This window comes from Hesperophylax consimilis, chromosome 1 (assembly GCF_061612785.1).
Source record: "Hesperophylax consimilis isolate HC1 chromosome 1, BYU_Hcon_1.0, whole genome shotgun sequence".
NCBI lineage: Eukaryota > Metazoa > Arthropoda > Insecta > Trichoptera > Limnephilidae > Hesperophylax > Hesperophylax consimilis.
In genome coordinates, this window is record NC_142836.1 from 34,629,233 (window position 1) to 34,656,834 (window position 27,602).

Genomic DNA, 27,602 nt, shown 5'->3' on the forward strand with positions numbered 1-27,602 from the left:
CTTATAGCCCATCATCTTTTTAGTTGTGACAGGTCCGTATGGGATTGTATAGCTAGCTATATGGATTTATATAAAACGCTTTGAACTTATAGCGTAATCTGTGACCCCCTTTCTGCTCCGAAAGCGAGGAATTCTGCCTGTCAGAACACGCCACTCATACTCATAAATAAACCACTCACGGAGCGACCATTGAGAGGGACCATAGAGCGACTTAACCATAAATAAATGGACTCATCTACTTAAAAACGATTCTGCATTAACCATCGACATTTCCAACGTCATTTACATACAATGTATCAACTATCTTTTGACATGACGTCACAAAATAGTAAAACTGCCCCCCATGATCTTTTTATACTTACGTGTACCTCAAATTAATAATTTTCTCCGTGATATATTGATGTATGACTGTTTTACGGAGAACTAATAACTAAATTAATAATAAATAAATATTATTTTCTATTAACCTTTGCACTGACCTCCCCACATTCCGGAAATTATTGCAATTACTATAGGTGCATAGGTAAGAACACTGTTAATTATATATATATTTGCAATCACTCTGGCAGCACCGACTTTCCGATTTGACATTTCTTAACCATAGATTTTCCTTTTGACATTAAAAAACAATCCACTCACGTGGGTTTATGTGTCGTTATTTAAATTATTAAATAACTATATTTATTTAAGTTGCCTGCATTTATAAATCTGTGAACATAAAATGGCAAAGTTTAAACTAAGTGAGTTGATATATTTTGTGCATAATCCATCCTCCCAAATATCTAAATAAGTTCCACTTAGCTCCCTCTAGGTTATGTTTTTGTCATGCTTTCGATATATTTGAATTTTAACGCATTTTCTCTTTATTCTGTTTTTAATAACATTATATATTAAGGTACCAATGTAATAATTTGATGTATAGTGTTGTCATGTTGTTGATGTGATAATTTGTGACTAATTTTAATGAATTATTTTCAGATAAAAAAACCAAACGCACACCTTGCGCTATCAGATATAAGGTAGAAAAGAAAGTGAGGGATCACAATAGAAAAGTTAAGAGAGAGGCAAAAAAAAACCCGAAGAGTGGAAAGAAACTAAAACCCGTGATCATTCCCAATATATGTCCGTTTAAGGATGACATCCTCAAGGAGGTCGAGCTAGTCAAACAGCAGAAGATTCTAGAACGTCAACAGAAAAAGGAACAGGCTGTCCTAGATCGACTAAACAAGAAGGAAGAAAGGGAAGAATTTGTTAAATCTGGTGGGATTGAACGACTGGTAAGCCAAATTTACTATTGTAATTTTTTAATTGTGACTTATGAAATATTGGCATACAGAGCTCCGGGCCAAAAAGGCCCCTTTCTCTTTCATCATGATTTTAAATATTGGTTGTAGGATAATTTTAATTTAATTTTGGTTGTTTTTGGAAAATATTTTTGCAAGGTAATATGGCTGCAATATGGTGGGATTTAAGGTTTACGGAGGATTTGTTTGGGTTTTTTAAAGGTAGTTATTATATTTTCATTGTACTGTGCAAGGCAGTTGATGGACGCGTTTTCATGGGTGGGGAGGCCCGCATAAAATGATTCCGCGAGACTTAAGATATGATCTTTAAGGAGGGGAACTTCAGAGTCCTGGTGTAGTTGAGAAACCCTCATCCATCTAGGAGCTCCCAGGGCAATGCGAATGGCTTTGTTTTGAAATGTTTGTAATCTTTTTAACTGAGGCTCTGAAGCGTGTGCCCAGATAGGGCTAGCGTAAGTGAGTTTAGGTCTTATTGTGGATTTATATATTAGTAGTTTGTTCCTTGGAGATAATTTTTTGTTCGTTTTGCATATCATGGGATAAAGGGCTGCAAGAGTTCTATTGGCTGAATTTAGAGTTTCGGTGATATGCTTTTTCCAAGTTAATCTGCTCTTTTTTAATTGTATTTATTTACCTAACCGCCGCACTTCTGGCACAAATTATAGAAATTACACTTCGATTCTTGTAGTAGTTGAGACAAAGTGTAATTTCCATAACTGCGTATTACAGTTAGGTAAATATATACAAATATTTTTTATTTAATATTGTATGTATTCAGGCTCTACAATAAGAGGTTTGAAATGAATTCACAAAGTTAAAGCCAGCATCATCAGCTACTCCCAATGGTATGTATCGTTTACCCACGAACAATACCTTTATTTTTAAATGATTGTTTATTTTTCATTTCACATGATTCAAATCCTTTTACTTCAAGCTTAAAGTAAGAACTCTTGTATGTAGGCACGTATAAAGTCAAACAACAAAGGGAACAAACTAAACTGAGTACTAATCAAACAACTATTACAACTTACAGATAGAGAATGCCAATGCCCGAGGAAGAGTCCATGACACGATTGGAGCTCAGCTCAAAAATATCAAAGGTGATGAAGCCCAGTTGAGCAGTGAAAAGAAGGCAGAGAATTCACTGAAAGCTTATTACAAGGAGTTCAAAAATGTTGTCCAGGAGGCTGATGTTGTATTGGAGGTAGTCGATGCCAGAGATCCTTTAGGTATACTAAACATTTTCTTATTTTATGCTTTGTCTTTCAATTCTTTAAATGTGTTCATCTACAGTAGCAATAAGCAGCCTGCCTCACCGGGTAGAAAGATTATCTCCTCGTTTATGCACATCTACCCGCAGTTGACACAGGAAGAGGGAAAAATGTTCACTGGCCCTGTTTACAAATGTTGCAATGCAAAACGGCGCTATGCAATTATTATTATTAATATAACTATTTATAATAATAAAATTCGAAAGCGTATATTTCATCACCTTACAAAAACACTTTTTTCTGATATGTTCAGAAACATTACAGTTATTTGGACTTCATTGCAATGGACAGTAGCTAGATTTTGTATAATTTATTAATATACTTTAATCCACAATTCTAGGAACCCGCTGCCTTCAAGTGGAACAGGTGGTAAAGGATGCCCCCGGAAATAAGAGACTGGTCATGGTCCTCAATAAGGCGGATCTGGTTCCTCGGGAGAATCTGGACCAATGGCTCAAGTACCTGAGGAGATCAATCCCCGCTGTGGCCTTCAAGGCGTCCACCCAGGATCAGCAACACAATCTGGGACGCAGGAAAATGAAGAAGGGAAAGGGGCAGAAGAACAGTGATAAGTTCATGAAAGGTAAGATCTTTCTGAACTTAAAATAATCATCACACAGTTTCCCCGCAACACTAAGCAGAGGATAGACCGTCACACATTCATAAATCGTCTCACGCATACTATTCTGTTATTCTGACTAAGTATTTTATTCACTTGATCGTGATCGTGCCATGTCTTCCTTGGGCGTCCCCGACTTATTCTACCAATTATTCTGGACTTAATAAGTTTAATTCTAAAATGCCCAGACATTTGTAAATACAGGGTGGGGCAAAAGTAATCACCCGATGTTCTTTTGCTGTAATTTTTTTTTGGATAAACTTTGGTACTGCTTGTTATTCCGCGTTCTTGCGGAGTAAACCGATTCATGTCTTGTCGATTTGTATTCTGCGTTTGTTTACTTGACAAATGTCAAAACCTAATTGACATTTGGCGCCATTTGCAAAAGTTATAGCGTTTTCCAATAGGGTGATTACTTTTGCCCCACCATGTACAACAAGTTATTTTTAAATATATCTTTTCGAATTTAAAAAAAAATATATATATATATTTAGTACAGAAATAAACAATCTTGCAGATTGCATGGTTGCAAAAGAAGTTGTGTTTTTCTTCAATACAATTATAATGTGCATTATTATTTTCCAGTGAACTTGTTCAATCTAAATATGTAGTCATATTATAAATTTTCACATGTAGCAAACACTTTGTGGATATGCATAGTTTTAATAATTAAAATAAAATAACTTTGTTTTTAATACCACTTTATTGTATATATTTTCAATATATAAATCCAACCGGTTTCGGTTCACCCTGAATCTTCATTAGGGTTGTATAAAAACATCGACGGCCGTCCAGTGGTAACGCATTGGACTGCCATTCCGAAGGTCGCGGGTTCGAACCCGGCGTGCGCAAATAAATTTTATTTGATTAATTTGTGTTATTTCACAATTAATTAATTAAAATAATATATAGTATATTTGCGGCACGTTCCAGAGTGGAAGATACTACCAGTATCGCCCTGGTGTAAGACCACCATTCAGAATTGAAACGTTGCTCCAAATGGCTTTAGCCGTGTTTAGTGACTAGATCTGAATAGCCAGGTACTTCCCCACCTTCCTCTTTCCCTTCCCCACTTACCTTCAGCCTCACAACATCCCCCAATTGGGGATGCCATAGTCTCACTGGCTCCAGACGGGAGCAGTTGGGACTCTTGTGAGGTATTCACTATAAAAAAATATAAAAATATTATTATAATTATATTTAAAATATATACAATAAAGTGGTATTAAAAACAAAGTTATTTTATTCTAACTATTATAGTCTTATTATAATTGTATCACTAAACATCTTCACATTATTTATTCAGTTTCAATAACATGAAAATATTTTTTAGGCTCCGGGTGCGTCGGTGCTGAACTCATAATGTCCCTGTTGGGAAATTACTGCCGCAACAAGGGAATAAAGACCTCAATCACCGTGGGAGTCGTAGGTCTGCCCAATGTGGGCAAAAGCTCCATCATCAACAGTCTCAAGAGGTCCAGATCTTGCAACGTTGGCAGCACACCAGGAATTACAAAGTATGTTTCGAAATTCCTTTATTACCGTGTAATCTAGTACATATCTCTTTCTGTGCCATTTCCACGTCAAATGACCAAATTTCCAAAAGCTTATTTTGTTTGAAAATAGTTCCACAATCAAAGCTTGTAAGTTTTAAACTTAAACATGCCTCATTATCACGGTTTATGATACTGGAAAATGATAAAACCATAATACATATTGATAAATCATAACTTAAACGAAATATCTACATTAAACCTTTTCACTCATGGAATAAAGAATAATGCAAGAAGTGCCTTGTAGGCTTGTTTTGTGATCCAAATATAAGCCCAATTTGGGCCTGTATTTCCATACAAAACTGTGATCTACGAAATTCAAATGGGATGGGCGATACATATACAATTTCAGGCAAGTGTAAGAGAGACCTCGTTCTAAATGGTCTAGAACCAAAAGGTGCTAAGTCAGTGGCACATTTGTTTCCATTTATATGGAAGGCACTTCTAGTTTTCTTCTTTATTCTATGTTTTCACTGCATTCCTGATTTTCTTTTTAAACACACACATTCATTTAGGTGTATAGCACTGAAGATAATGATTAGTCACGCCTGTTAACCCTTCAGGCTAATTTGTTAGCTTTTGGGAACCATGGGTTCATGGTAAGAAATATGATCTGAACGGTGTTAGAAAGAAAAAACACTACGCTGTATATACAAATCTTGAAGTTAACCTCAGAAAAATTAAAATGTGCACCTTTATGAAGATTTGTGAATTATTTTTAAATGAAGCACCAAAAAAGTCAGGTGATTAACATTTGTAATACATTAGTATTTCAAAAATTATATGTTTTTCTAATAATAAAATTTGAAAGTATATTTCATCACCTTTCAAAAACAGTTTTTAGTTTTCGGATACATTCAGAAATATTCCATTAATTTGGACTTTTTCGCAAAGTAGAAATACTCCGACCTTCTGACAATTCTGTATTATGCAAGAGACCTAAGGGGTTAAATAATAGTTCACTGTGCAGATAGAGGGGTGATATGAAACTTTTTGGAAAAAACATGATGAAAATTTTATGTCGATTATGGTTGCAATTAGTACTCACTCTAAATGTTATTTTGTTTATAAAACTATTAATTTCAACAGGCAAATGCAAGTCATCCAGTTGGACTCGAAGATCAAACTGTTAGATAGCCCTGGAATAGTGTTTTCAAGCAACACCCAGGAGAGTGACAACTCTGTAGTGTTGAAGAATGCGCTGAAAGTGGGAAGCCTGAGAGACCCACTGACCCCCGCCGCTGCCATCCTTCAGAGGGCCAACACCACAACCATCATGGAACTGTACAACCTGCACACTTTTGACTCACCACAGGTTTGTAATCCCTTACAAATATAAATAACGAAGCCACCGAGGTGGAAATGGGCCTCATCACTCAAGATGATTTTTCGATGGAATTCCGGATCATTTTCACGCATTTCAAGGACCCAATCAGCAAAGACACGATGTTGTTGATGATCGGCCGCCTTGAGTTCTTGTGTTAACTGAACTTTATAAGCCTTAAGACACAAATCTTCATGCAAAATACGGTGTAATGAAGTTTGTGGAATGCCTAATTCCAAAGAACGACGAGGAATAGACAAACCTGGGTATTCTTCAACACTTTCGGCTACAGCAGCAATATTCTCGGCTGTTCTTGAGCGACGTGCACGGGTTTTATTCTTCACATCACTAAGTTGTCCCAACAGCTCGAATTTTTCCACCACTTTCTGTATTGCGGTCTGACAAGGTGCTTCACGACGACCCAAAAATGTTCAAGTTTTACGAACCGTCTCTGCCAAATTTTCACCATTTTTATAGTGAATTTTAATAATTTCAATGCGTTGTTGAAGCGTGTATCATTCTATTTTTATAATTATCGTAGTTTCTACTTGTCAAATGTCAAAAAATGACAGCTTCAAAAGTAACATCTACCGAAATGGCGGGCTATTCAAAATAACACATCTTATTGGAAAACCCTTTATATAAAGTGTCATATTATAAAAACAGCATTAGAATCATTCAAACCATTCTGGAAAAAGGGCTCGAGCTAAGTATTTCTTAAGCGTGGTCCCCTGTTACCATTTTCATAACAATAACAATAACAATACATAACAATATATATAACATAACAATACATATATAACAATACCTCAAACATTAGCCCAAACATTATTTATTTTCGTCCACATTCCGTCTGCTCCCTCCGTTGAAACATTGGGGCTCGGTGGGTGTGGCCACACACCTTTTTTATTGAGTGTTCTGTTGTGAAGACGTATCTACGCACCTCAAACTTTAACGTCTTAACTTTGACGTGTACTTAAATAATTACATGGACATGAAAAAATGTCTAGATGAGTTCTGAAGAGGAAGAGATTTTTAGAGATAAGGTAGTAGATTTTGCATCAGGGAGAAAACACAGATTTCGAGTTAGATTGTACTTATTACCTCAAAATTTCGTATCTACACACCGATAGATACGAAATTTATTTACGTAATTACAAAAAATATCTACGTAATTATGTTTACGTAGATGTCAAAAAATGACAAGGTGAGTTTTCATAATTAAGAGATGCATACGGTTTTAGCGATAGGATTGCAGATGATACATCAGAGAGAAATTACAGATTCGAGTTAGACCGTACTTACTACCTCGAAATTTTAATATGTTTAAGGAATTAAGAATAGAATACCGATTTGGATTTGGCAATTTCTTCCGTATCTCTGAAACCGATTTGGAAGAACTAGTTTTAATTATACGACATGTGTAAAAAAATATTTCACCAGATATACGAATTGGCATTAGATGAAGATTTATGGGAACTGGATAGCTAAATGTACCATTTAAAAATTTTCTAAATTACAATTAACAGGCTTAAAGGACTTTATTGAAAGGTGAGTTTGTGATAGAAACAATCATCCATTATGACATAATTTATTTACAAATTATTATTCTCTAAGTTATTAAGCTCGCTCAATGCACATGACCTCGAAATCTTGTGCGATTTATGCTCTGTGACTGACCGCACCGCACGGTAGTTGTCAAAAAAATCCCTTCTCCTACCTTCCCTATTTCACCCGCCCCGATAATTTTAATATAAGATAAGTTTTCCATTGGTCACGGAAAACACAAACATGACATCTGCAAACCAAAACGTGGACAGTTACACCCCCATTTTGAATGTTTAAGACAATGTTTGTGGAAACGGTCGGAGGAGACCGGCCTTTACATAGGGTTTTAATAAGATAGTAATTTTTCTCTTGCAACCAACCGTGCCTCAACAGGTCAGCTGATATTTCGTGAGATATTATTATGCACATATTAAATTTAGGGAACCTATTTTAACATTGCCATTACTAGGTAAATTTTAAAAGTAATGATCTTTTCTGTGCGTTTCTCATTTGCAAACTTCACCAACACGTGAAACGTTTATTGTGTGTTATTATGTAGAATTGTTCTGTTATCGCTATTTTTGATATAATTTAATATCCTTGACCTATTAAAATTGAGTGCTTGTAAGTAGGTGCAATGCATTATGTTTTTGATGTGGTGCTCGGTGAACCATCAAACATTTAATGCACCTGCTACGCCTGTCCATCACAGGCACATTTTGACACAGTGTATGCTTTTAGTGAAACTTAGATCACAAATGCGACAGTTGTGTATATCATGTTAAATGTGGTTCAGCTGCTGAAACCCAAGATTATGATGTCCCAATATGGTTAGCGGTAGATTAAAAACACCTGAATATATCATCCCAATCTTTTGTCTTATAACATGCCAATATCGTTATCTTCCCCTTTTTATGTGAAACTGCACAGTCCCAACTACTCCCTACCATCTGGAGCTAGTGAGACTATGGCACCCCCAATTGTGTTATGTTGTGAGGCTGAAGTTGGTGGGGAAGATAAGGATGCATGTAAGAGTGATGTGAATCTGTCAACTAGGGTGTCCAATAGCCAGATATACTTATAAAATATGTATCAAATGGTGGAAGTTTGCTTTTATGTTTCTGACTCCAAAGACCATTATTTTACGTTTGTTTCTGCTTATGGGAGTTCCTTCCAAAGATAATTTTTCTTGCACCATATTACTCTAATTCCTGGAATGAAGAACATCTTTACCTTGGAATGGGATTTAAAAATAATTTTTGTATGTATTACGTTTTCAGAATGATTTAAACATTGAATTGAGCAACCAACATTTATTTTCACGGTTAACTAACTCAACTTAACAGGAAACAGTAATATGTATATGCCGATGTTCGACAAGATATAAATCATTATTATTTATGTAGTTAGTCCATGAAAAAAAAAATGTCATGATGTTTAAAATTATTTGTGATTTTCACCACTCTTCAAGCTTATACATAACATAATTTATTACAGAATAATGATGTAAATTTATATATTATGATTCTTTCCATTCGAAACTATGTTTTTAATATCTTTGTTGCTGCTTTCTGTTACATTTTTTAAAACTTCCGATTTTGTTGTCCGGGTTAAATCTTCCCCAAAGGAAAAACTTAACCCTTCCACTCACTTTTCCACAAATGATCATCTAGTCAATCAACATTATGTAAGTGCATTATATAAGCAAAATAAATACAAAACAATACAAGAACAACACGTCAACTCACCAGAGATCAAATGGGAAAATAATTCACCGACTCCAGATATTTTCATATCAGAGGGTTCGGCTCGGTAGAACTTCTAACAGGGCCTATAAATCCTACTGATCCCTCAACATAAATATTTAAAAAATCTTTTGTTATCCTACATGTATTCAAAATGACCGACTTTTGCATATTTATATATAATTTTTTTGATAGATCTAATATGCCTAAATTTTTAATTAGAGAGTTAGGTATAATGCCAGTAGCCAAAATAACGAATGGTAATATTTTTATAGTCTGAGATTCCAAATTCTTTTTATTTCATTTCCTAAATCTGTGTATTTTCTTATTTTTTCACTAACAGATTTTTGAATATTACAGGAATTTGGAATAGCGACATCAATGATATAAGTTATTTTTTTAATTTTGTCATGTAAAACTATATCGGGTCTATTATGACTAATCGCTCGGTCTGTTAGTATAGTTTTATCATAATATATTTTATAAAATTCGTTTTCTAAAAATGAATTTGGTTCGTATTCATAATATGGTACTATATTACGGCAGTCAATCAAGTTATGTTTAATTACCAAATTTTGGTGAATTATTTTTAAAACTTGATTGTGCCCAAATGTATACTCGGACGGTGCTAATATAGAACATCCCGATATAATATGTTCTATAGTTTCCGGAAAAGCCAAACATTTTCTACACAAATCATCAATTTGATTTGTATCTTTGATTATATGCTTTCTATAATTTTTAGTATTAATGACTCTATCCTGAATGGCAAGCATAAATCCTTCTATTTCTGCGCTCAACTCTCCAATACTCAACCATTTGTTTGACGAAATTTTGTCAACATACGTTTTGTTGAGATAATTGAAGTGTTTTGCGTGTAAAATTTTATTTGACCAGGAATCTAATAATTCCTGGTTGGGATTTATAAAAATGTTGGCATTCTCATCATATAAATTTAAAGGTGTAATATTTCTATCTGCCTTGCAAATTATTTTGTGCATTTCTGAGCTATGAGCTTTCCTATGAAAAAAAGTTCTTAGCATTTCTACCTGATTATATTTCAAAGAAGTTATTTTGACTATACCTCTACCTCCTAAATTTCTAGGTAAATTAACTCGTTCTATAGCTGAATTTGGATGATGGCAATTAAACTTTGTTAGCGTAGTTCTAATTAATCTTTCTAAGTTATCTAAATCTGTATTAGACCATTTAATTATGCCAAATGAGTACTGTTATGTTTGCACAAACTTGCAAGAGCTAACTGCAAAGTTAAGTATATGCTCACGCGTTGCCGGAATTCGATCATACACCCAGAGCGTGTAAACACACTAGTATATACGCATCTCGGCATGTCTACAATCGGGTGAACACCAATACATACACGTACATCCGCGATGTCTCCGACCTGATATTGGTCACGTAGGCCTATAAGTACCTACAACCAATCATATGGCTAAGATGCAAAACGTGTCCTTATAAGGGCATGGGGCACGCGCCAAAGAGTGGGACAAGCCCCCCCCGCGAGCGACCAACGCGGGTCAAGTACTCGCGGCCAGCTACCCACGCGTCAGTTCCCTGGGAAGCGCGTGGATTGCAACATGCTGTGTTGGTTCCGAGTTAACTTTTGCCGCTCAAATCTGTGACGCCGTAAAAATGGACCGGCGGAATTGTTTCACCTTGCGTGTCGCCTCTCGAGTACCAGTTCTCCACTTCAAAGGGATCCCCCGAATCACCAGCCCCATACGTTGTAGAGCTGTGTCATGTCTCCCTCTGCCTGAGGCCCACCAGCACGTAACATTATATAATTGGGTCATGTCTCCTCCGTCCGGGCCACATGCTGTCTACGGCCCAGACACCTCTGCTCACCACAGCCGGGTCGTGAAGTACCCCTTTGGCGAACCGACCCGTGCTCCAGCTCTTCCTCGCCTGTTGATGCCGGCCGCCCTTCCTACCGTCCACGCCAGGCTGAGAACAGTGAACTTGTAGACCCCTGCCTCAGCCCTGGGCGTCTGCCGCTCCAGCCTGTTTGTGGGGAGCCCCTTGGCCCTCCAACCAGTGCCCCCGCCCTGCTCCATCGTCTCTGCGCCTCCAGCCGCCGCTCTGGCGTCCTTTGTCGTCCAGCGTGGCGTGCCCACGTGGCAACCCTTCGGCTTCCATCCAGCACCCTGCCATGGCACCAGCCCTGGCACCTGCTGACCGTCTCACCGCATCCACCGTAAAGTACACGTGAGCTAATATTATACCTTGTCAATCAGAGCCCTTAGAGTCAATAGATTGCTAGAAACAAGTCAGGCCTTAAAGAGCTATGTACCTTTTGTAGATCTGTTTGATAACCTGTATTACCTGTACAATAAAAACTCATATCAAGAGACTTGTTTCATTTGGGAAATTGACTATATATAAATCCACACCCTGAAGATTGGAGTACAAGCTCAGCTGGTGTACTCACCTATAGAATATTACTTGGCTTGAAGGCTAATGTAACAACTTATAACTATAAGTTACGTTAATAAGCACTAATGTAACACTGGCGCCACAACTGGATAGTCAATTACCCGATGGAATGTGTCTTTTCTTATAATGTGTTACTGTAATATTCTTGTCTATTAATGTTTTTATCCACAGCTGTGTGTAATAATTCATTTCTGATCCGGGAGTGTTTGTTCCGTCGACCGGTACACATACGTAGTAATACGCGCTTTGTCTGCCGGGTTACGCATGTACGTAATGCGCAGTTCCAATTTCTAAATACGCAATAAACAAATACGAGAAATTACGGCGTAATAAACATTAAATGTGGTTGTTTCCAAGAGATAGAGGTGTTATTTCAATTTTGAAATGCAATTTAATTGTTTCATATAGAAATGATTCTTTTTGTCAGGTTAAGCTTTGCTTATCTGTTTCATTATAATAAGTTGAAATAATTCAAATACTATAAAGAACTTCCAAGTGTCAATTTGCGATAGGATTAAATTCAGTTATTGTTTTAATTCACGTTCTTTAATAAATATCGTATTGGTTGTTTTTAAATTAAGATCCATAGACTTTACCGGTCGTTCCCATTATTAAACCATGGATCCTCACAATATTGGTAGAATTTTAAATTTTGAAAAAGCGACGGCGTCATCAATAAAAAAATGGTTAATAGAAAGAGGGATTGTTCCAAAAAGAGCCGTGTCATCTCTAAGAGAACAATGTGTGGCATATAATGCATCTCTTAATTTGAACACAGAAACTCCAATTATTTCCTTAAGTTCGCCAGAAGTTAGTACGACACCTAAAACAAGCAGTTCCGGTTCCCACGATGTGATAAACCCGATTGTGGTGCACCATAACGTTGATAGAACCAATTTAAGATACGTCGAAAAGAAAATCGTTAATTTAAATAATTGGAAAATTTCCTTTGATGGCAATACGGACGTTCGTGTTTTTTTGGATAGAGTTACTGAGTTACAATATGCCAGAGGCGTGGATTGGGAAGACCTAGCTAGAGGGTTCATTGACTTGCTGACCGGTTCCGCTTTATTATTTTACAGGAAAATTTTTAAGACTAACCTGAAATGGGAAGAAATTAAGATAGCTTTTTTAAAAAGATTTGAAAACCCGTCATTCCAAATAACTGAGAAGTCGAAGTTATTTAATTTAAGTCAGAAAGTTCATGAGAGGGCGTCAGACTACATTCTGGAGGCATTAGCGATAAATTCTAAACTAAATATACCTCTTCCGGAATCGGAACTTCTATCATTAATCACAAAAGGTCTCCTGCCGGTATATGCGCAATTAAAAATCGGTCGTGAAATCTCTAATGTTACGGAATTGCAGTCGTTATGTGACGAGATGGACAAGATTAAATTCAATTCCGTCTCGAGTTATGTTGAGACCGATACTGCCTCGGGCTCTAAAATTCTCGAAGGTGATTCCAGAATTAAATCTAAATTACACCATTACAAACAGTTATATAATGTATCTGTTAGACAATATGTAAATTTAATGTCGTCTTTGAATAATAAATTAACATCTCCATTGTCCGAGGAAGACTTGGCTTTAACAGTTAAAAATGGTTTATTAACATTAACGCCCGCATGTAACATTTTATGTCAAAAATCGAATGTTATCAGGTTTATTAGATTCGGGAGCATCTTTGTCTTGTATTGGAGGCGATTTACACAAACATTTCTCTTCTTATACGTTGTCACCCTGCAACTTGTTAATTACAACGGCAGATAACAAGAGACAGGAAGTGTTGGGAAAAATATCACTTCCAATAACTTATAATGGTATATCACAAACTATAGAGTTCGTAATAATTCCCTCACTGGGTCAAAAAATCATTTTAGGTATCGATTTCTGGAAGAAATTTAACATTGCTCCGAATTTATTCACGTCGGAACAAAATATTTCGTACACTTCTATCTCAGAGGTTAATGTTGTAAAATCTAAAAACGATCTTACACCGGAACAAATGAAATCACTTAGTGATGTAATGGAGGAATTTCAATCCATATCTTTTGCTAAACGCGGTTTGGGTAAAACGAATTTAATCGAACATGTTATTGAAACCGAAGGTTTACCAATTAAACAACGCTATTACCCCTTATCTCCTGTGAGGTTGAAGCAGCTAGAAAACGAAGTTGACAAAATGTTAGAATTAGGCGTGATCGTAAAAAGTAAATCTCCTTGGTCAAATCCAGTGATACTGGTACCCAAGAAGGATGGAACTGCAAGGTTTTGCCTTGATAGTAGACGTCTTAATATGGCTACCAAAGCCCAGGTTTACCCACTTCCAAATGTGCATCGTATTTTGGACAATCTTCGTCATGCAAATTTCATAACATCGCTAGACTTACTTAAAGCCTTCTGGCAGATTCCATTACACATGTCGTCACGCGAAAAAACCAGTTTTGTAGTACCAGGTAGAGGTACATTTATGTTTGTAAGACTTCCTTTTGGTTTACGAAATGCTCCAAGTGAGTTACAACGTCTGGTAGACACTCTTTTCGGTCCAGAATTTGAACCAAACCTTTTTGCATATTTAGATGACTTAATTATTATTTCGCAAACTTTTGAAGAACACATTGAACTTCTTAAAAAAGTATGTGGTATACTTTAGAATGCGGGATTAACATTAAATATAGAGAAATCTGAATTTTGTAAATCAAGACTAAAATACTTAGGTTTTGTTATAGACAGGGAAGGTCTCCGCACAGACCCGGCGAAAATTGAAACTATTAAGAATTTTCCCCGTCCTCAGAATACAAAACAGGTGAAATCATTCTTAGGTTTATGTAGTTATTACAGACGTTTTATTGACAATTTTTCAAACATTGCCGCACCTTTAACTCATATAACTGGGGGTAAGAAGAACCTACCTAATTATACATGGAATGATGAAGTAGAAAAGTCATTTTCCACCTTGAAGAATGCATTGATCTCGGCACCGGTATTAAGTTGTCCTGATTTTAAATTACCTTTTATAATACAATGCGATAGCTCAAATTTTGCAATCGGAGCATGTCTCTCTCAACAGTTCGAAGACGCAGAACACCCTGTAGCATATTACTCGAGAGTATTATCAAAAGCGGAAAAAAATTATAGCACCACAGAGCGCGAATTATTAGCCATTCTTGACGCCGTGTACAACTTTCGTTCATACGTAGAAGGGTCAAAGTTCACAGTAGTCACAGACCACTCGAGTTTAAGGTGGTTGATGTCACTAGAAAATCCTTCAGGAAGACTTGCCAGATGGGCAACTCGTTTGTCTCAATTCGATTTTAATATTATTCACCGTAAAGGTTCTCTGCATATAGTACCGGACGCACTTTCACGTATAGAAATTACTCAGCTAGACTCATTATTAAGCGCGCCTAATACTAAAGACAAATGGTACACAGAACTTTATAAAAAATGCGTTGATACCCCACAAAATTGTCCTAACTTCCTGATACAAGAAAATAAGTTGTTTAAACATTGCAAAGCTAATTTTTCTTTACAAGAAGATTACGAATGGAAATTAGTGTCCCCTGTAGAAGATCGGCAAGCTATAATATCGGATTGTCATGATTCTTCCACGTCAATACATCCAGGCGTGTTTAAAACCTTTAAAAAATTGTCATTAAGAAATTTTTGGCCCGGTATGTATAATGATGTGAAGAAGTTAGTGTCTCGTTGTAATACTTGTAAGGCTTATAAACATTCAACGAAACCAGCTTTAGGGTACATGTCGCATCCCAAGAACGTCGACCGACCAATGCAGAGTTTAAGCATAGATTTGATAGGTCCATACCCGAAGGGTTATGACGGTAACTTTCACATTCTAAGTGTGGTAGACGTTTTCACTAAATACTGTTGGTTATTCCCACTACGCCATGCTACGGCTAAAGCCATAATAGAAGTTTTAGAATATAATATTTTCTTACCAATCTCTGTCCCTAGAACACTGATAATGGACAACGGTCGACAGTTCATATCAAACACCTTTAAAGCCTTCTTATCTCAGTACGGCGTCCCAGATATTTATTACAACACATTCTATACGCCTATGAATAATGTAGTGGAACGCTATAACCAAACAATCGGTACTACATTGGCTATTCTAGTAGGCAATGATCACCGTCAGTGGTCAAAACACGTCAAAACGGTTCAAGCGGCGATAAACAATACTGTCAATCTTACGACTGGTTTCACCCCATTTTTTCTTATGCACGGGTTCGAGAAGACAGTACACGGAACTTCACATTGGCGTATCTCGTCTGGTAGTCGAAATGACGAACAACCAGATACAGTAGCAGAATACGCGGAAAAATTACAAGAACTAATAGCTATTTATGACAAAGTGAGTGATTCTATGGCGGAAGCATATAAACAGAGTGCCGCTCGGTACAATACAAGACACAAGTTGGCTTCTTACGGAATTGGTGACATCGTATGGAGACGTAACTTTGCACAATCGAAAGCTGGGACGTACTTCTCAAATAAACTAGCGCCTCGTTTTGTAGAAAATCGGGTGAAACAAAAAATCTCTAGCACGGTGTACCAGCTAGAAGATTTAAACGGAAAAACTGTAGGAAGGTTTCACATTAAAGACATAATAAAACTAGGTAACAATGTCACTTAATACGTGTCACTAATCGGGTTGAATTTGTTGTTATATTACAAAAAATAAAATCATTGAACAGAATAAAAACTCGCAACAAAAAATATTACACAGAAAATAAATGTTTGGTCAAAAATAAAACACGCTACGAGCAGTAACTTGATATATCTTAATAATTCACGACTATTAAAATACCGACAAAGGATCCATTCCCGCGTCGCAACAGACAATATTTACGCATAATAATAATAAATATGAATTCGTCAAAGGTCGCCGCTTTCATGTTGATACGTATATTTCATTCTCGCACCCAGTTTAATGCGATATATTATGTAAACTATAATACATATTTCGTGCATTTTTAATAATATTATTTGAATAAACAAGGGGCTATGTGTCATTCAATGTTTATAACTCAAAGACGTCATGAATCTTTGAGTACATTTATTTTGGCTGACATAGTAGCCACTCTGTTTATTCTATTATGTTTCTGTGAGATTCTGACTAGCTAGCAGACATCTTATAGAAATACAATATAAATTTTTTTTCTCTCTCTCTTTTCACCTATCTCTTCCATAACTATAACTCGTTTTAAAGTGATAATAACAATAAATCGAAACTCAGACACCTTTATCACAGTAAGTGAGTATTGTGTTATAGAAGATATAAGTTGTAGTTATGAGATAACTACATAAGTTATATAAAATTATATTTAAAAATATACATTTTGTATATATTTCGTTACGAAACACGACACGTTACATTGATTGAGGGTTAAATTCAAGAACCTTAAGTTTTAGTGGAATTTTTTTTATGGTAAGGAAAAAACCGCCTTAAGCATTCAATATCCTGCCCGGGACCGAAAAATAAACTTAATTTATATTTCGTGGAATTATTGTACTAAGAATATATACCAATTTTTAGTACAAATTAAGGTTATATTTGTATATATAATCTTCTTTTCGTTGACAGGAAACGGCGTAAGAAATGTCCTGTACTTTTGAAGTGATGATTTCGTTCTTCATCACTTAAAGTTATCAGTGGTAGATTAGGAACCCATTTTGTAAATATAACTCAAATATCTTGTGTTATAAATTGTATAGTTCAAATGAGAAACCCCGTATGTGGTTTTTGTTCAGACATTCTCTTATATAGAAAATTATGTCAAATGTTTTTGTATTTAATTGGTTACATACCAATTATTTGTTTTTTCTGGAATTTTTTTTCTTTTCTCCTTCTTGCGTAGTGAATACGTGTCGTTATTTTTAAGGAAGTCAATCTCTAGAAATCGGATTATGTAGTTCTCGATTTTTAAATTAAAAAGACTCGAATAAGTCTTATATAACAGAGATTGAATTATCACACACAGTAGTTGTTGAGTGGTATGTAATATGTTTGTAAATTATAATTGTGTAAATTGTTCCCTAACTAATTATTAATTGGTTATGGGTTGTGTATTGTAATTTCTTGTAAACACGTAATTGATTGCCTCGGTATCAATATGGTAAAAAACCAGCGTGTAAAGTCCTTCATAAAGTTGAGACGAAATAAAATGGTGTAATTGTATTATATGTTATGCCATGTCAATTATGGTGTAAATTTTTTTTTAATTGTAAACACGTATTTGATTGCCTCGGTATCAATAAAAAAAAACCAGCGTGTAAAGTCCTTCATAAAGTTGAGACGAAATAAAATTGTGTAATTATAATATGTGTTACGCCATGTCAAGTGCGGTGTGTATGTTCTCATAGGAAGATGAATTATAATATATACCCGGTAAGAAGAAATAGTTTTTGTAAAGATAACGTAATTATGTCTTAGATTTGGAAATCTAAAATTGTTGGTCATTAAGGACAAATGGTGGTTGCATATTTATGTCATTTTGGGACATTATTGAATCTTAACCAATGAATTGGGTTAATAATTGCACTTAAGGTCATTTTGGGTTTTGTCTGGTCATTTGGTGAGAACACTTTATGAGTGTTCTAAAAATTTTGTCGAACGTTTTCGTTACGACGTGCTGGTGTTTCTTGTTAACACCTGGTACAGCGCTGTACGGTTTATAGGAAATAAATCGTTAAATGTCATAGGATAATATTAGCCTTATAATTAATTACATGGTAGGTCTTGGTAGCGTTGACCTGTATAATCAATATGCGATACGAGAGGATTGGTCTATATGCCTAAGAATTATTAGCAACCAGACAAACCATGACTAAATGAGAATATATTGTTAAAATCTTGAGTAGAATTTTTGTTGTTTTCCGTTTTTCAAAATTATCAATGGATAATAAGAAATAACATAACATGTGTATTGATACTTGTGTTGTATAGTGTCAAGAATTTCATTGTTAAAGACGCAAATATGGGTTGATTTCGATCAATCGCATGATATAATCAGCGTACACATTCCATAACAGGAATTTTGTGTATAAAAAAAACATGTCTAGTTTAAGAATTTCATTGTAAAAAAAACGCGAAATATGGGTTGATTTTGGTCAATCGCATAAGCGTATAATATTCTCTAACCAGAATATCATTTTGTATAACATTGTACAATTGTGAACATTGTTAATTGTTCTTCTTTTGTGGTTTGATGGAAAGTGTAGGCCTGGTGGTAAATTGTGTACATCCATTCGGTAATACCACATTGTATGCTACATTTGTTGTTTTGGTATTGTCTTTTTTTTAAGAAAAAAAAAAAGGAGGCCAGGTATATTCTTTTTGTTTGGAAAGAAGGTGATGAGTATCCTTTTCTGTTGGGAAGAAGGCCATGTGTATTCTTTTGTTTGGAAAAAAGTTGTGTATGTAAATCATAGCGTGTTTTGTATCGCGCCTTGGAGATCATTTCTGCAATTATTTTTGAAAGAGGTTTGGCAACCCTTGTTCAGTGTATTTGTTAGGGATTGTTCAACTTGGCTCTCAGGTAGTTAAATTTTTGTTTTGGCTCTTAAGTTAGGGAGTGTTTAAATCTTTGTGAAATGAGGTAGCTCTGTACCTCTCGTACGGCAAACAGGAGGACGTTGCCCTGCTTCAGCCACGTTGCCTGGGATCTTGTTTCATCGACAAGGAGGGTAGTGTTATGTTTGCACAAAGCTTGCAAGAGCTAACTGCAAAGTTAAGTATATGCTCACGCGTTGCCGGAATTCGATCATACACCCAGAGCGTGTAAACACACTAGTATATACGCATCTCGGCATGTCTACAATCGGGTGAACACCAATACATACACGTACATCCGCGATGTCTCCGACCTGATATTGGTCACGTAGGCCTATAAGTACCTACAACCAATCATATGGCTAAGATGCAAAACGTGTCCTTATAAGGGCATGGGGCACGCGCCAAAGAGTGGGACAAGCCCCCCCCGCGAGCGACCAACGCGGGTCAAGTACTCGCGGCCAGCTACCCACGCGTCAGTTCCCTGGGAAGCGCGTGGATTGCAACATGCTGTGTTGGTTCCGAGTTAACTTTTGCCGCTCAAATCTGTGACGCCGTAAAAATGGACCGGCGGAATTGTTTCACCTTGCGTGTCGCCTCTCGAGTACCAGTTCTCCACTTCAAAGGGATCCCCCGAATCACCAGCCCCATACGTTGTAGAGCTGTGTCATGTCTCCCTCTGCCTGAGGCCCACCAGCACGTAACATTATATAATTGGGTCATGTCTCCTCCGTCCGGGCCACATGCTGTCTACGGCCCAGACACCTCTGCTCACCACAGCCGGGTCGTGAAGTACCCCTTTGGCGAACCGACCCGTGCTCCAGCTCTTCCTCGCCTGTTGATGCCGGCCGCCCTTCCTACCGTCCACGCCAGGCTGAGAACAGTGAACTTGTAGACCCCTGCCTCAGCCCTGGGCGTCTGCCGCTCCAGCCTGTTTGTGGGGAGCCCCTTGGCCCTCCAACCAGTGCCCCCGCCCTGCTCCATCGTCTCTGCGCCTCCAGCCGCCGCTCTGGCGTCCTTTGTCGTCCAGCGTGGCGTGCCCACGTGGCAACCCTTCGGCTTCCATCCAGCACCCTGCCATGGCACCAGCCCTGGCACCTGCTGACCGTCTCACCGCATCCACCGTAAAGTACACGTGAGCTAATATTATACCTTGTCAATCAGAGCCCTTAGAGTCAATAGATTGCTAGAAACAAGTCAGGCCTTAAAGAGCTATGTACCTTTTGTAGATCTGTTTGATAACCTGTATTACCTGTATTACCTGTACAATAAAAACTCATATCAAGAGACTTGTTTCATTTGGGAAATTGACTATATATAAATCCACACCCTGAAGATTGGAGTACAAGCTCAGCTGGTGTACTCACCTATAGAATATTACTTGGCTTGAAGGCTAATGTAACAACTTATAACTATAAGTTACGTTAATAAGCACTAATGTAACAGTACGTTAATAGAGGTATTGCCCAAGTATTTATTGCTTTTACTAAATTTTTAGCAGATAGATTGCATTTTAAAATTTTCCTGATCCTAGTTTGAAATTTAATCCTAATATCATTTTTAATACTACTATGGTCTAATCTATTTGATTGTGGGTATCCTAAATACTTATAAACCTCATACCTTTTCATACTAGTAATTTGGAAATTTCTAAATATGCTCTCGTCCCCATCTACAATTTTGCCTTTCCCTATATGGATCGTTCTACATTTATCTAAACCAAAAGTCATTTTGATATCATCTGAAAAGTTTTTAACTACCTCGATCATTTTCTCTAAATTTTGTTCAGAATTCGAAAATAATTTTATGTCATCCATTTATAATAAATGCGAAATTGTACTACTCTCCCTTGTATTACCCTTAACTTTTATTCCAAACTTGCTTTTAATTAACATTTTAGATAGAGGATTCAATGCTAAGCAAAACCAAAGAGGACTCAATGAGTCTCCTTGAAAAATTCCTCTTTTAATTGAAATGCCCGGTATTACTATTTTCTTACCTTTTAAATTGATAAGTAAATTGGTATTCCAAAAGGACATGATATTTTCCAAAAAGCTAATAATAATGGGATCAATTTTATAAATATTTAATACTTTGATCAGTCACGAGTGCGGGACACTATCGAAAGCCTTTTGGTAGTCTATATAGCAAGTATGTAAATTACGTTTTCGAGTTTGAATCTGTTTTAGAATTACAGAATCAATAACTAATTGTTCTTTACATCCCATATGTTTTCTGCGACAACCTTTTTGTTGTTCAGATAAAATATTTTTTTCATCTAAATGAGTATATATTAAATCTGTCAAGCAAGAGGTTAATATTTTGTATATTGTCGGTAAACATGTAATGGGTCTGTACTGAGAGGGATTATTAATATTTTCGCTTTTGGGCAACATAATATAAGTAATGCCCTTAGTTAGAAAATTTGGAAAATTTTGTGGTTGACTGACAAATTTTGAAAGATTTTTTGCCAAAAGAGGATGCAAAGTAGTTAGACGTTTGTATCCAATCGCAACCCGTGGCTTTCCAATTATGAGTATTTTTAATAATTTTGGTTAACAATTCAACCGATATATTAGAAAAACTCATTTGTTCAATGCCTGAAAAATTGAGTTCTTCATTTTCTATCCAGGGACTTGACTCGTTATGTTTTATATCTTTACTCCAAATTTTAGTCCAAAAATCGCGCATATCTGATTCAGATGGCAACGGAATATTATTATTCGAAATAATATTTTGTTTATCGTCAAGTTTGGAATAAAATATTTTTTCATTTTTATGGAATAATCTGTTATTATTTTTTTTATTATACGTATAATTATATCTTTTTAATCTACTAGCTTTTACGCCTAATTTTTGTTTTAATAAATCCAATAAATCATTGATTATATTTTCATTATTATGACTATCTATGTTATAACCAAATTTTCTCCCAATTTCATCTACATGTCTCAAAATTTTCCTACTTCTATTCCCATTTTTATATTCTATTACTCTAGCTATGTTACTTCTTAAAAATACTACATCATTTTCTAATCTGATCTGCCATTCTGGTTTACTATGACTATATGATCTATCATCAGAGGATGATAATTTGATTCCTAACTTATTACAAACAGTAATAGCAGTAGCATATACTATTGTATGAAGATCTAAAAAACTAATTTCGTCAAATATAATTTTTGGTAAAATTATGTTATTTAATTCAAAAATTAATTTAGATAATTTCTTTGACGTATGTAATTTTGGTCTAACTGTTGGCTCTACATCTAGGTATATATCTGTTTATATTATTATGAAGTAAGTTAGCTAATTATACTACATTATCATCAACAAAGTTTAAATTTGCAATGTTGATTTCCCTAAGATTATAAATAACGTCTAAGTTATTTGAATCTACTGTAATATCATTGGACATTTCGACTAGAATATTATACAAATTATCTACATTCAATGCATCTGATATGACATTACTTGTGTTAATTTGTTCTAAATTATTTACCATTTGCAATCTATCTGCTACTTCTCTTTTAATCTGTTCTAATGTGACTAAATTTCTAAATTCCATTATTATTGACGAGCTTATATTGATTTGTTTTTTTGGGTATTATGCCGTGTTGCGTCACCTCCTCCATTAGCCAACGTTTTGGACAGCATTGCAGTGTCCATCATCAGGGCAGATGTGTAATCAGGCAGATCAGATTACACATCTGCCCTGATGATGGACACTGTAATTCTGTTCGAAACGTTAGCTAAAGAAGGAGGTAGCGCAACACGGCTTAATACCCCAAAAACAAATCATTACATGATTATATTACTTTTGGCCGTGAAAATTTCAAATCATACTTGATGAACTTCATTCACACGCTTCACACAGAAGAAGGAAGAATAGATAATTATTGCATCATATTGAATAGAGTGTATCAATATAAAAGAAGTAATAGTTTTTTTTTTTTGCCCAAAATGCATTAAATTCATTACTATACTTTGTAACACTTTCAAAACATAAATACATTTTTATTTTTAATGACAAACTAAAGTTTAAAAGACAAGGTTTTTTTATGCATAGCACAAAGGATAATGTATTATTTTAAATCAATAATTATTAGCTTAAAACACTTATATAAATATATTTTTTTTAAAGGCTGCAGGTTTAATTCCCGTCAGAAGTATGTATTTTTTCTTGGAAGAATTTTTTTTAAGAGGAAGTGTTTCAGGCTAATAATTATAACTTAAAAATAATAAATTATTTAAAATGTATTTATTTAGAGCACAGTATAGTCTTTGACGAGTGCATATTCTTTTGAATTTAATTTTCCTGTCTGATTATAAGACAAAATGAATATTGCTGTTGTCAAGACTATTTTCAATGCCATTTTACTAATAATTCACTTTTTAATCTTTTACACGACCAGTGGCAATAAAGATTACTCTATATCTCTTTTGTATTGCGTGTGATGCAATAAAAAAAAAACAACAAATTCATCAAAGGTATTAAATAAATGAGATAAGGATAGTAAATGCCTAAAAGTAGTCGGTAAAACATAAAGAATCTCCCTGTTTTAATAAATTTGTAATAAGCTAGCGATTAACAACCGGCTATTGCCAGGCCCTGCTGGGGACCCTGGGAAACATTGTCTTGAATATAACCACACTTGTGTTATAAGATATTTAGATTATATTGACCCTTATGAGCTGAACATGCCGAGAGATCGGCACACCATTCGTGTATTAAAATGCCGACACCGCTGATGTACCGGCGCCCTGTGTTTTAAACCACTGTTTTAACAGTTTCGTCCAAAAAAATTAAAAATCCTCTTTTTATATGCACGGTGTCCGAACACTTGTGGTACAAGCGAGAAACTGGTGATTTTACATCACGAAAGAGAACCGAAAAAAAAATTCAATGTAATAATTTTGATATTCCTTTTTTTTTTTCACCAACTGAAGAAAATGCATTGATGCATTTTGAAAGACAATAAACAGCTGATAGCAATCTCTTGCACGGGTGCAACGGTCTATAGGCAGAGACAGATTTTTTTTTATATGGAAGGTGTAAATATCACATTAAAGATTTATTTAGAACTCGTCAAAATGTAGCTAACTTTATTTCATTGTTTTAGGAATTCTTTGCCCAGTTGGCCTCAAGGATGGGACGCTTCAAGAAAGGAGGAGTCCCCGACCAGATCTCTGCTGCCAGACAGCTCATACAAGACTGGAACATTGGCAAAGTGAAGTACTTCACCCTGCCCCCCGAGGACCTGAACGCAGCCAGTATCCACCTCGATGCCAAGATTGTGACGGAGATAGCAAAGGAGTTTGATATTGAGAACTTTGAGGCCATGGAAACTGAGACATTGGCAGCCCTGAAGACTTCAGATCTTAAAGACTGCACTGTTCAGGTTTCTATTTCCAACATCTTCTTTTTAAATGCCTTTACACTGACGAGATGGCTGCCGATCTAGTTCAAATGCATGTATTTTCTAATACGATGCATGTTAATTTCTCAAGAAGTAAATACGTTATGAAAATAAAATCCACACATTTGAATTTTAACGTGATGCCTTGCTTTTGACGCATTTCCCTTGTTTAAGTAAAAGGAGTAGGTACTGTAGGAGACAAATAATATTTGTCACCCATGAACAGAAGAACAGTGATTTCACATGAACATCATTCCCACATAAGACGGTTATGCTTAAAAAATTTAGTTTTTTCGGACCAAAGAAAACTGAAGGAAAAAGACTTATTTGAAGCCCACGCATAAAGTTTTTTTCACAAAAGAAGTTTATTTTCCGGTCCCTTGAAAAGAAGAGTTTGACTGTAATTATCAAACAGCATAGCGATTACTTCTCCCAAAACATGATTTTATCTGAAGTACATATTTTTGAAGCAAATATATTTCTACTTCTGAAACGTTTTTCTTTATCACTTCCAGGACAGCACAGGACCAGTAACAGCCAGCGGCATGGACGCCATGCTGATAGAAGGCGAAGACATCAACCCGCTCATTTCTGCTTCCGTTAACATAACGGGAAAGAGAAATGGCAAAGTCAATAAACCGCAGAACCCCATTCGCAAGCGAAAAACTGACCCGGAAATGGAACTTGAAGGCAACTTGCACTCAACCGTCAAACGCAAGAAACAGGAGCTGAAGAAACTGAGAAAGAACAAGGTCCGCCTCGAGAAGAAGACCGACTCCCTGGTGGGAGTGCTGGAAGCTGTCAACCTCATCGGCAACAAAGAGAGCGATGACAACTATGTATTTAGCGAGCATTTTGAGGGAGTTAAAGATGAATAAATACAATATTGTTATTTAGATACATTCAGTCTTTTAATTTACTTTTGTTATTCCTCAAAATTCTTATTTTTACTAAAATACTATGATTTTTCATGATCTTCCAATACATTATGTTAACATCATAATATACAGCTAAATTCCACACATTTTTCTATTAATTTTCCAGAACAGCATACACTTACTTTAGTCAAATACCTTTTAATATGAATAATCTGCCCAAGTCCAGCAAAATATTGGCAGTATTTACTTTTATTGGTTGGCAACTCTGCCCGCCAGAGGCGCTAGGCATGTTGCATTCCGTCCAGACAATTGCAGTAAATAATTGAATTTATATAGTACTTAGTGGCGGTGGTAGACTTAAAATTTTTAAATGAAAGACAAACATTCCCGGGTTACGAATAACCTGACAATATTTGAAAATCTACTACCACCACAGTAAGTGGTTAGTAAAATGTTGCTTGTGTTGTGATGAAGGACTTAGTCAGCCAAGGAATTGAACACACTACGCCTGGGTGGGACCCAAATGCAATGTCAACTCAACCACCGACCGGTCATATAACTGTAAATGCAAACCTAAAAGTCGCTTTCATATTTTTTATGTATCTATGATCAAAACAGCAGTAGCAGGTCTTATGTAGGTAGCTAATATTTAATTTTCGATATCTAAAATTTATTAACATTAAAATCTGCTAAAATGCATGAAAGAAAACCAACCCGAAGAACTCGCGCCACTAGGAGGCGCTAGTGTAGCATACTGCCATCAGAATGCATGAGAAATGTCAGTTACAGATTGATAAGTACATATCTACAATATTTGCTTTAGCCAATGTGTATACAGTTTTATGTGCATCTAAAAATATGACCTTTAAATTAGCATTTGTTTGCGTCTACTAAATGTGGTTGGATCAAAAATTTTGCCCACGCTCGAAAAATCTTGAGCATTGTGTATTTGGAGTTAACAGTACCGGACTTACTGGTAGAAGGAGCTATGGCTTAGAGCCTCATATTTATTTTAGGTCACAGTAGATCTTAATAGCTTTTTTTGAGTTACTGTCTTTTTTATTTTGAATCTAGTAGGGCGTAACTGGTTATAGTAATGGCGTCAAATTTGTTATAGAACCTTTTCAAGAAGCAATCCTTCAGCAGGTTGAAGAGGATAAAAAGATATGAATACCAAACCACCATCCTACAAGAAAAACTGCATAATGCAAAATAATTAGAATGCTATGTACAGGGTCTCCAGGGGTAAAGTGCACTAACTTGTGGAGGGTGATTCTACATGATTTTAGAAGTAGAAAAGATAAATAACTCTTTTTGAAATTCCAACATTTTATGGTAGTTTTTAGGTAATAAGTTGAATTGTTTGTATAGGAAAATAAATATTCTATGGAAAAATATTTTATTAAGGCAAAAAAAAGTTATTCATCTTTTTTACTTCTACCATCATGTGGAATCGGTTCCATGATAACTCAACACAGTGACAATTCAACACACTTTTAAAAAGTGATATAAAGTCATTAGAAATGATGAAAAAAAAAATTTTAACCTCTGCTAACCTAACCTACATAACCCAGTTAATAAAGTTTTTGTTTCATCACTTTCCATGACTTTATATAACTTTTTTAAGATGTTATGAATTATCATTGTGATGATTTATCCGGTTACCTGTAGAATCACCTCCCGAAGTTAGTGCACTTTACCCCCGGACACCCTGTATGTTATGTAAATTCTTACAAAAGAATACAATTTCAAAATGATATCTATTTGATTTTCATTTTTGTTTTGGGGAATGAATAAATGCAAATCTTGGAAGCGGAAATGAACTCACTTCCTGACATCCAAACGAGCTGAAACTCGGTAGATATACTCACTATCTATGATAATGTTATATATATACATGATAATGC

The 27,602-nt window shown here is 35.7% G+C and overlaps 1 protein-coding gene across 1 annotated transcript; it reads left to right on the forward strand.

Moving 5' to 3' along the window:
• Positions 1-609: 609 nt before the first annotated feature.
• On the forward strand, positions 610-25,719 carry Ns1 (Nucleostemin 1). Its single transcript, XM_089638171.1, has 8 exons — positions 610-740; positions 979-1,277; positions 2,338-2,533; positions 2,916-3,158; positions 4,528-4,711; positions 5,837-6,062; positions 24,521-24,799; positions 25,333-25,719. Exons 1-8 carry the CDS (start codon positions 722-724, stop codon positions 25,693-25,695), a joined length of 1,809 nt encoding a protein of 602 aa, XP_089494297.1. The 5' UTR covers positions 610-721; the 3' UTR covers positions 25,696-25,719.
• Positions 25,720-27,602: the final 1,883 nt, after the last annotated feature.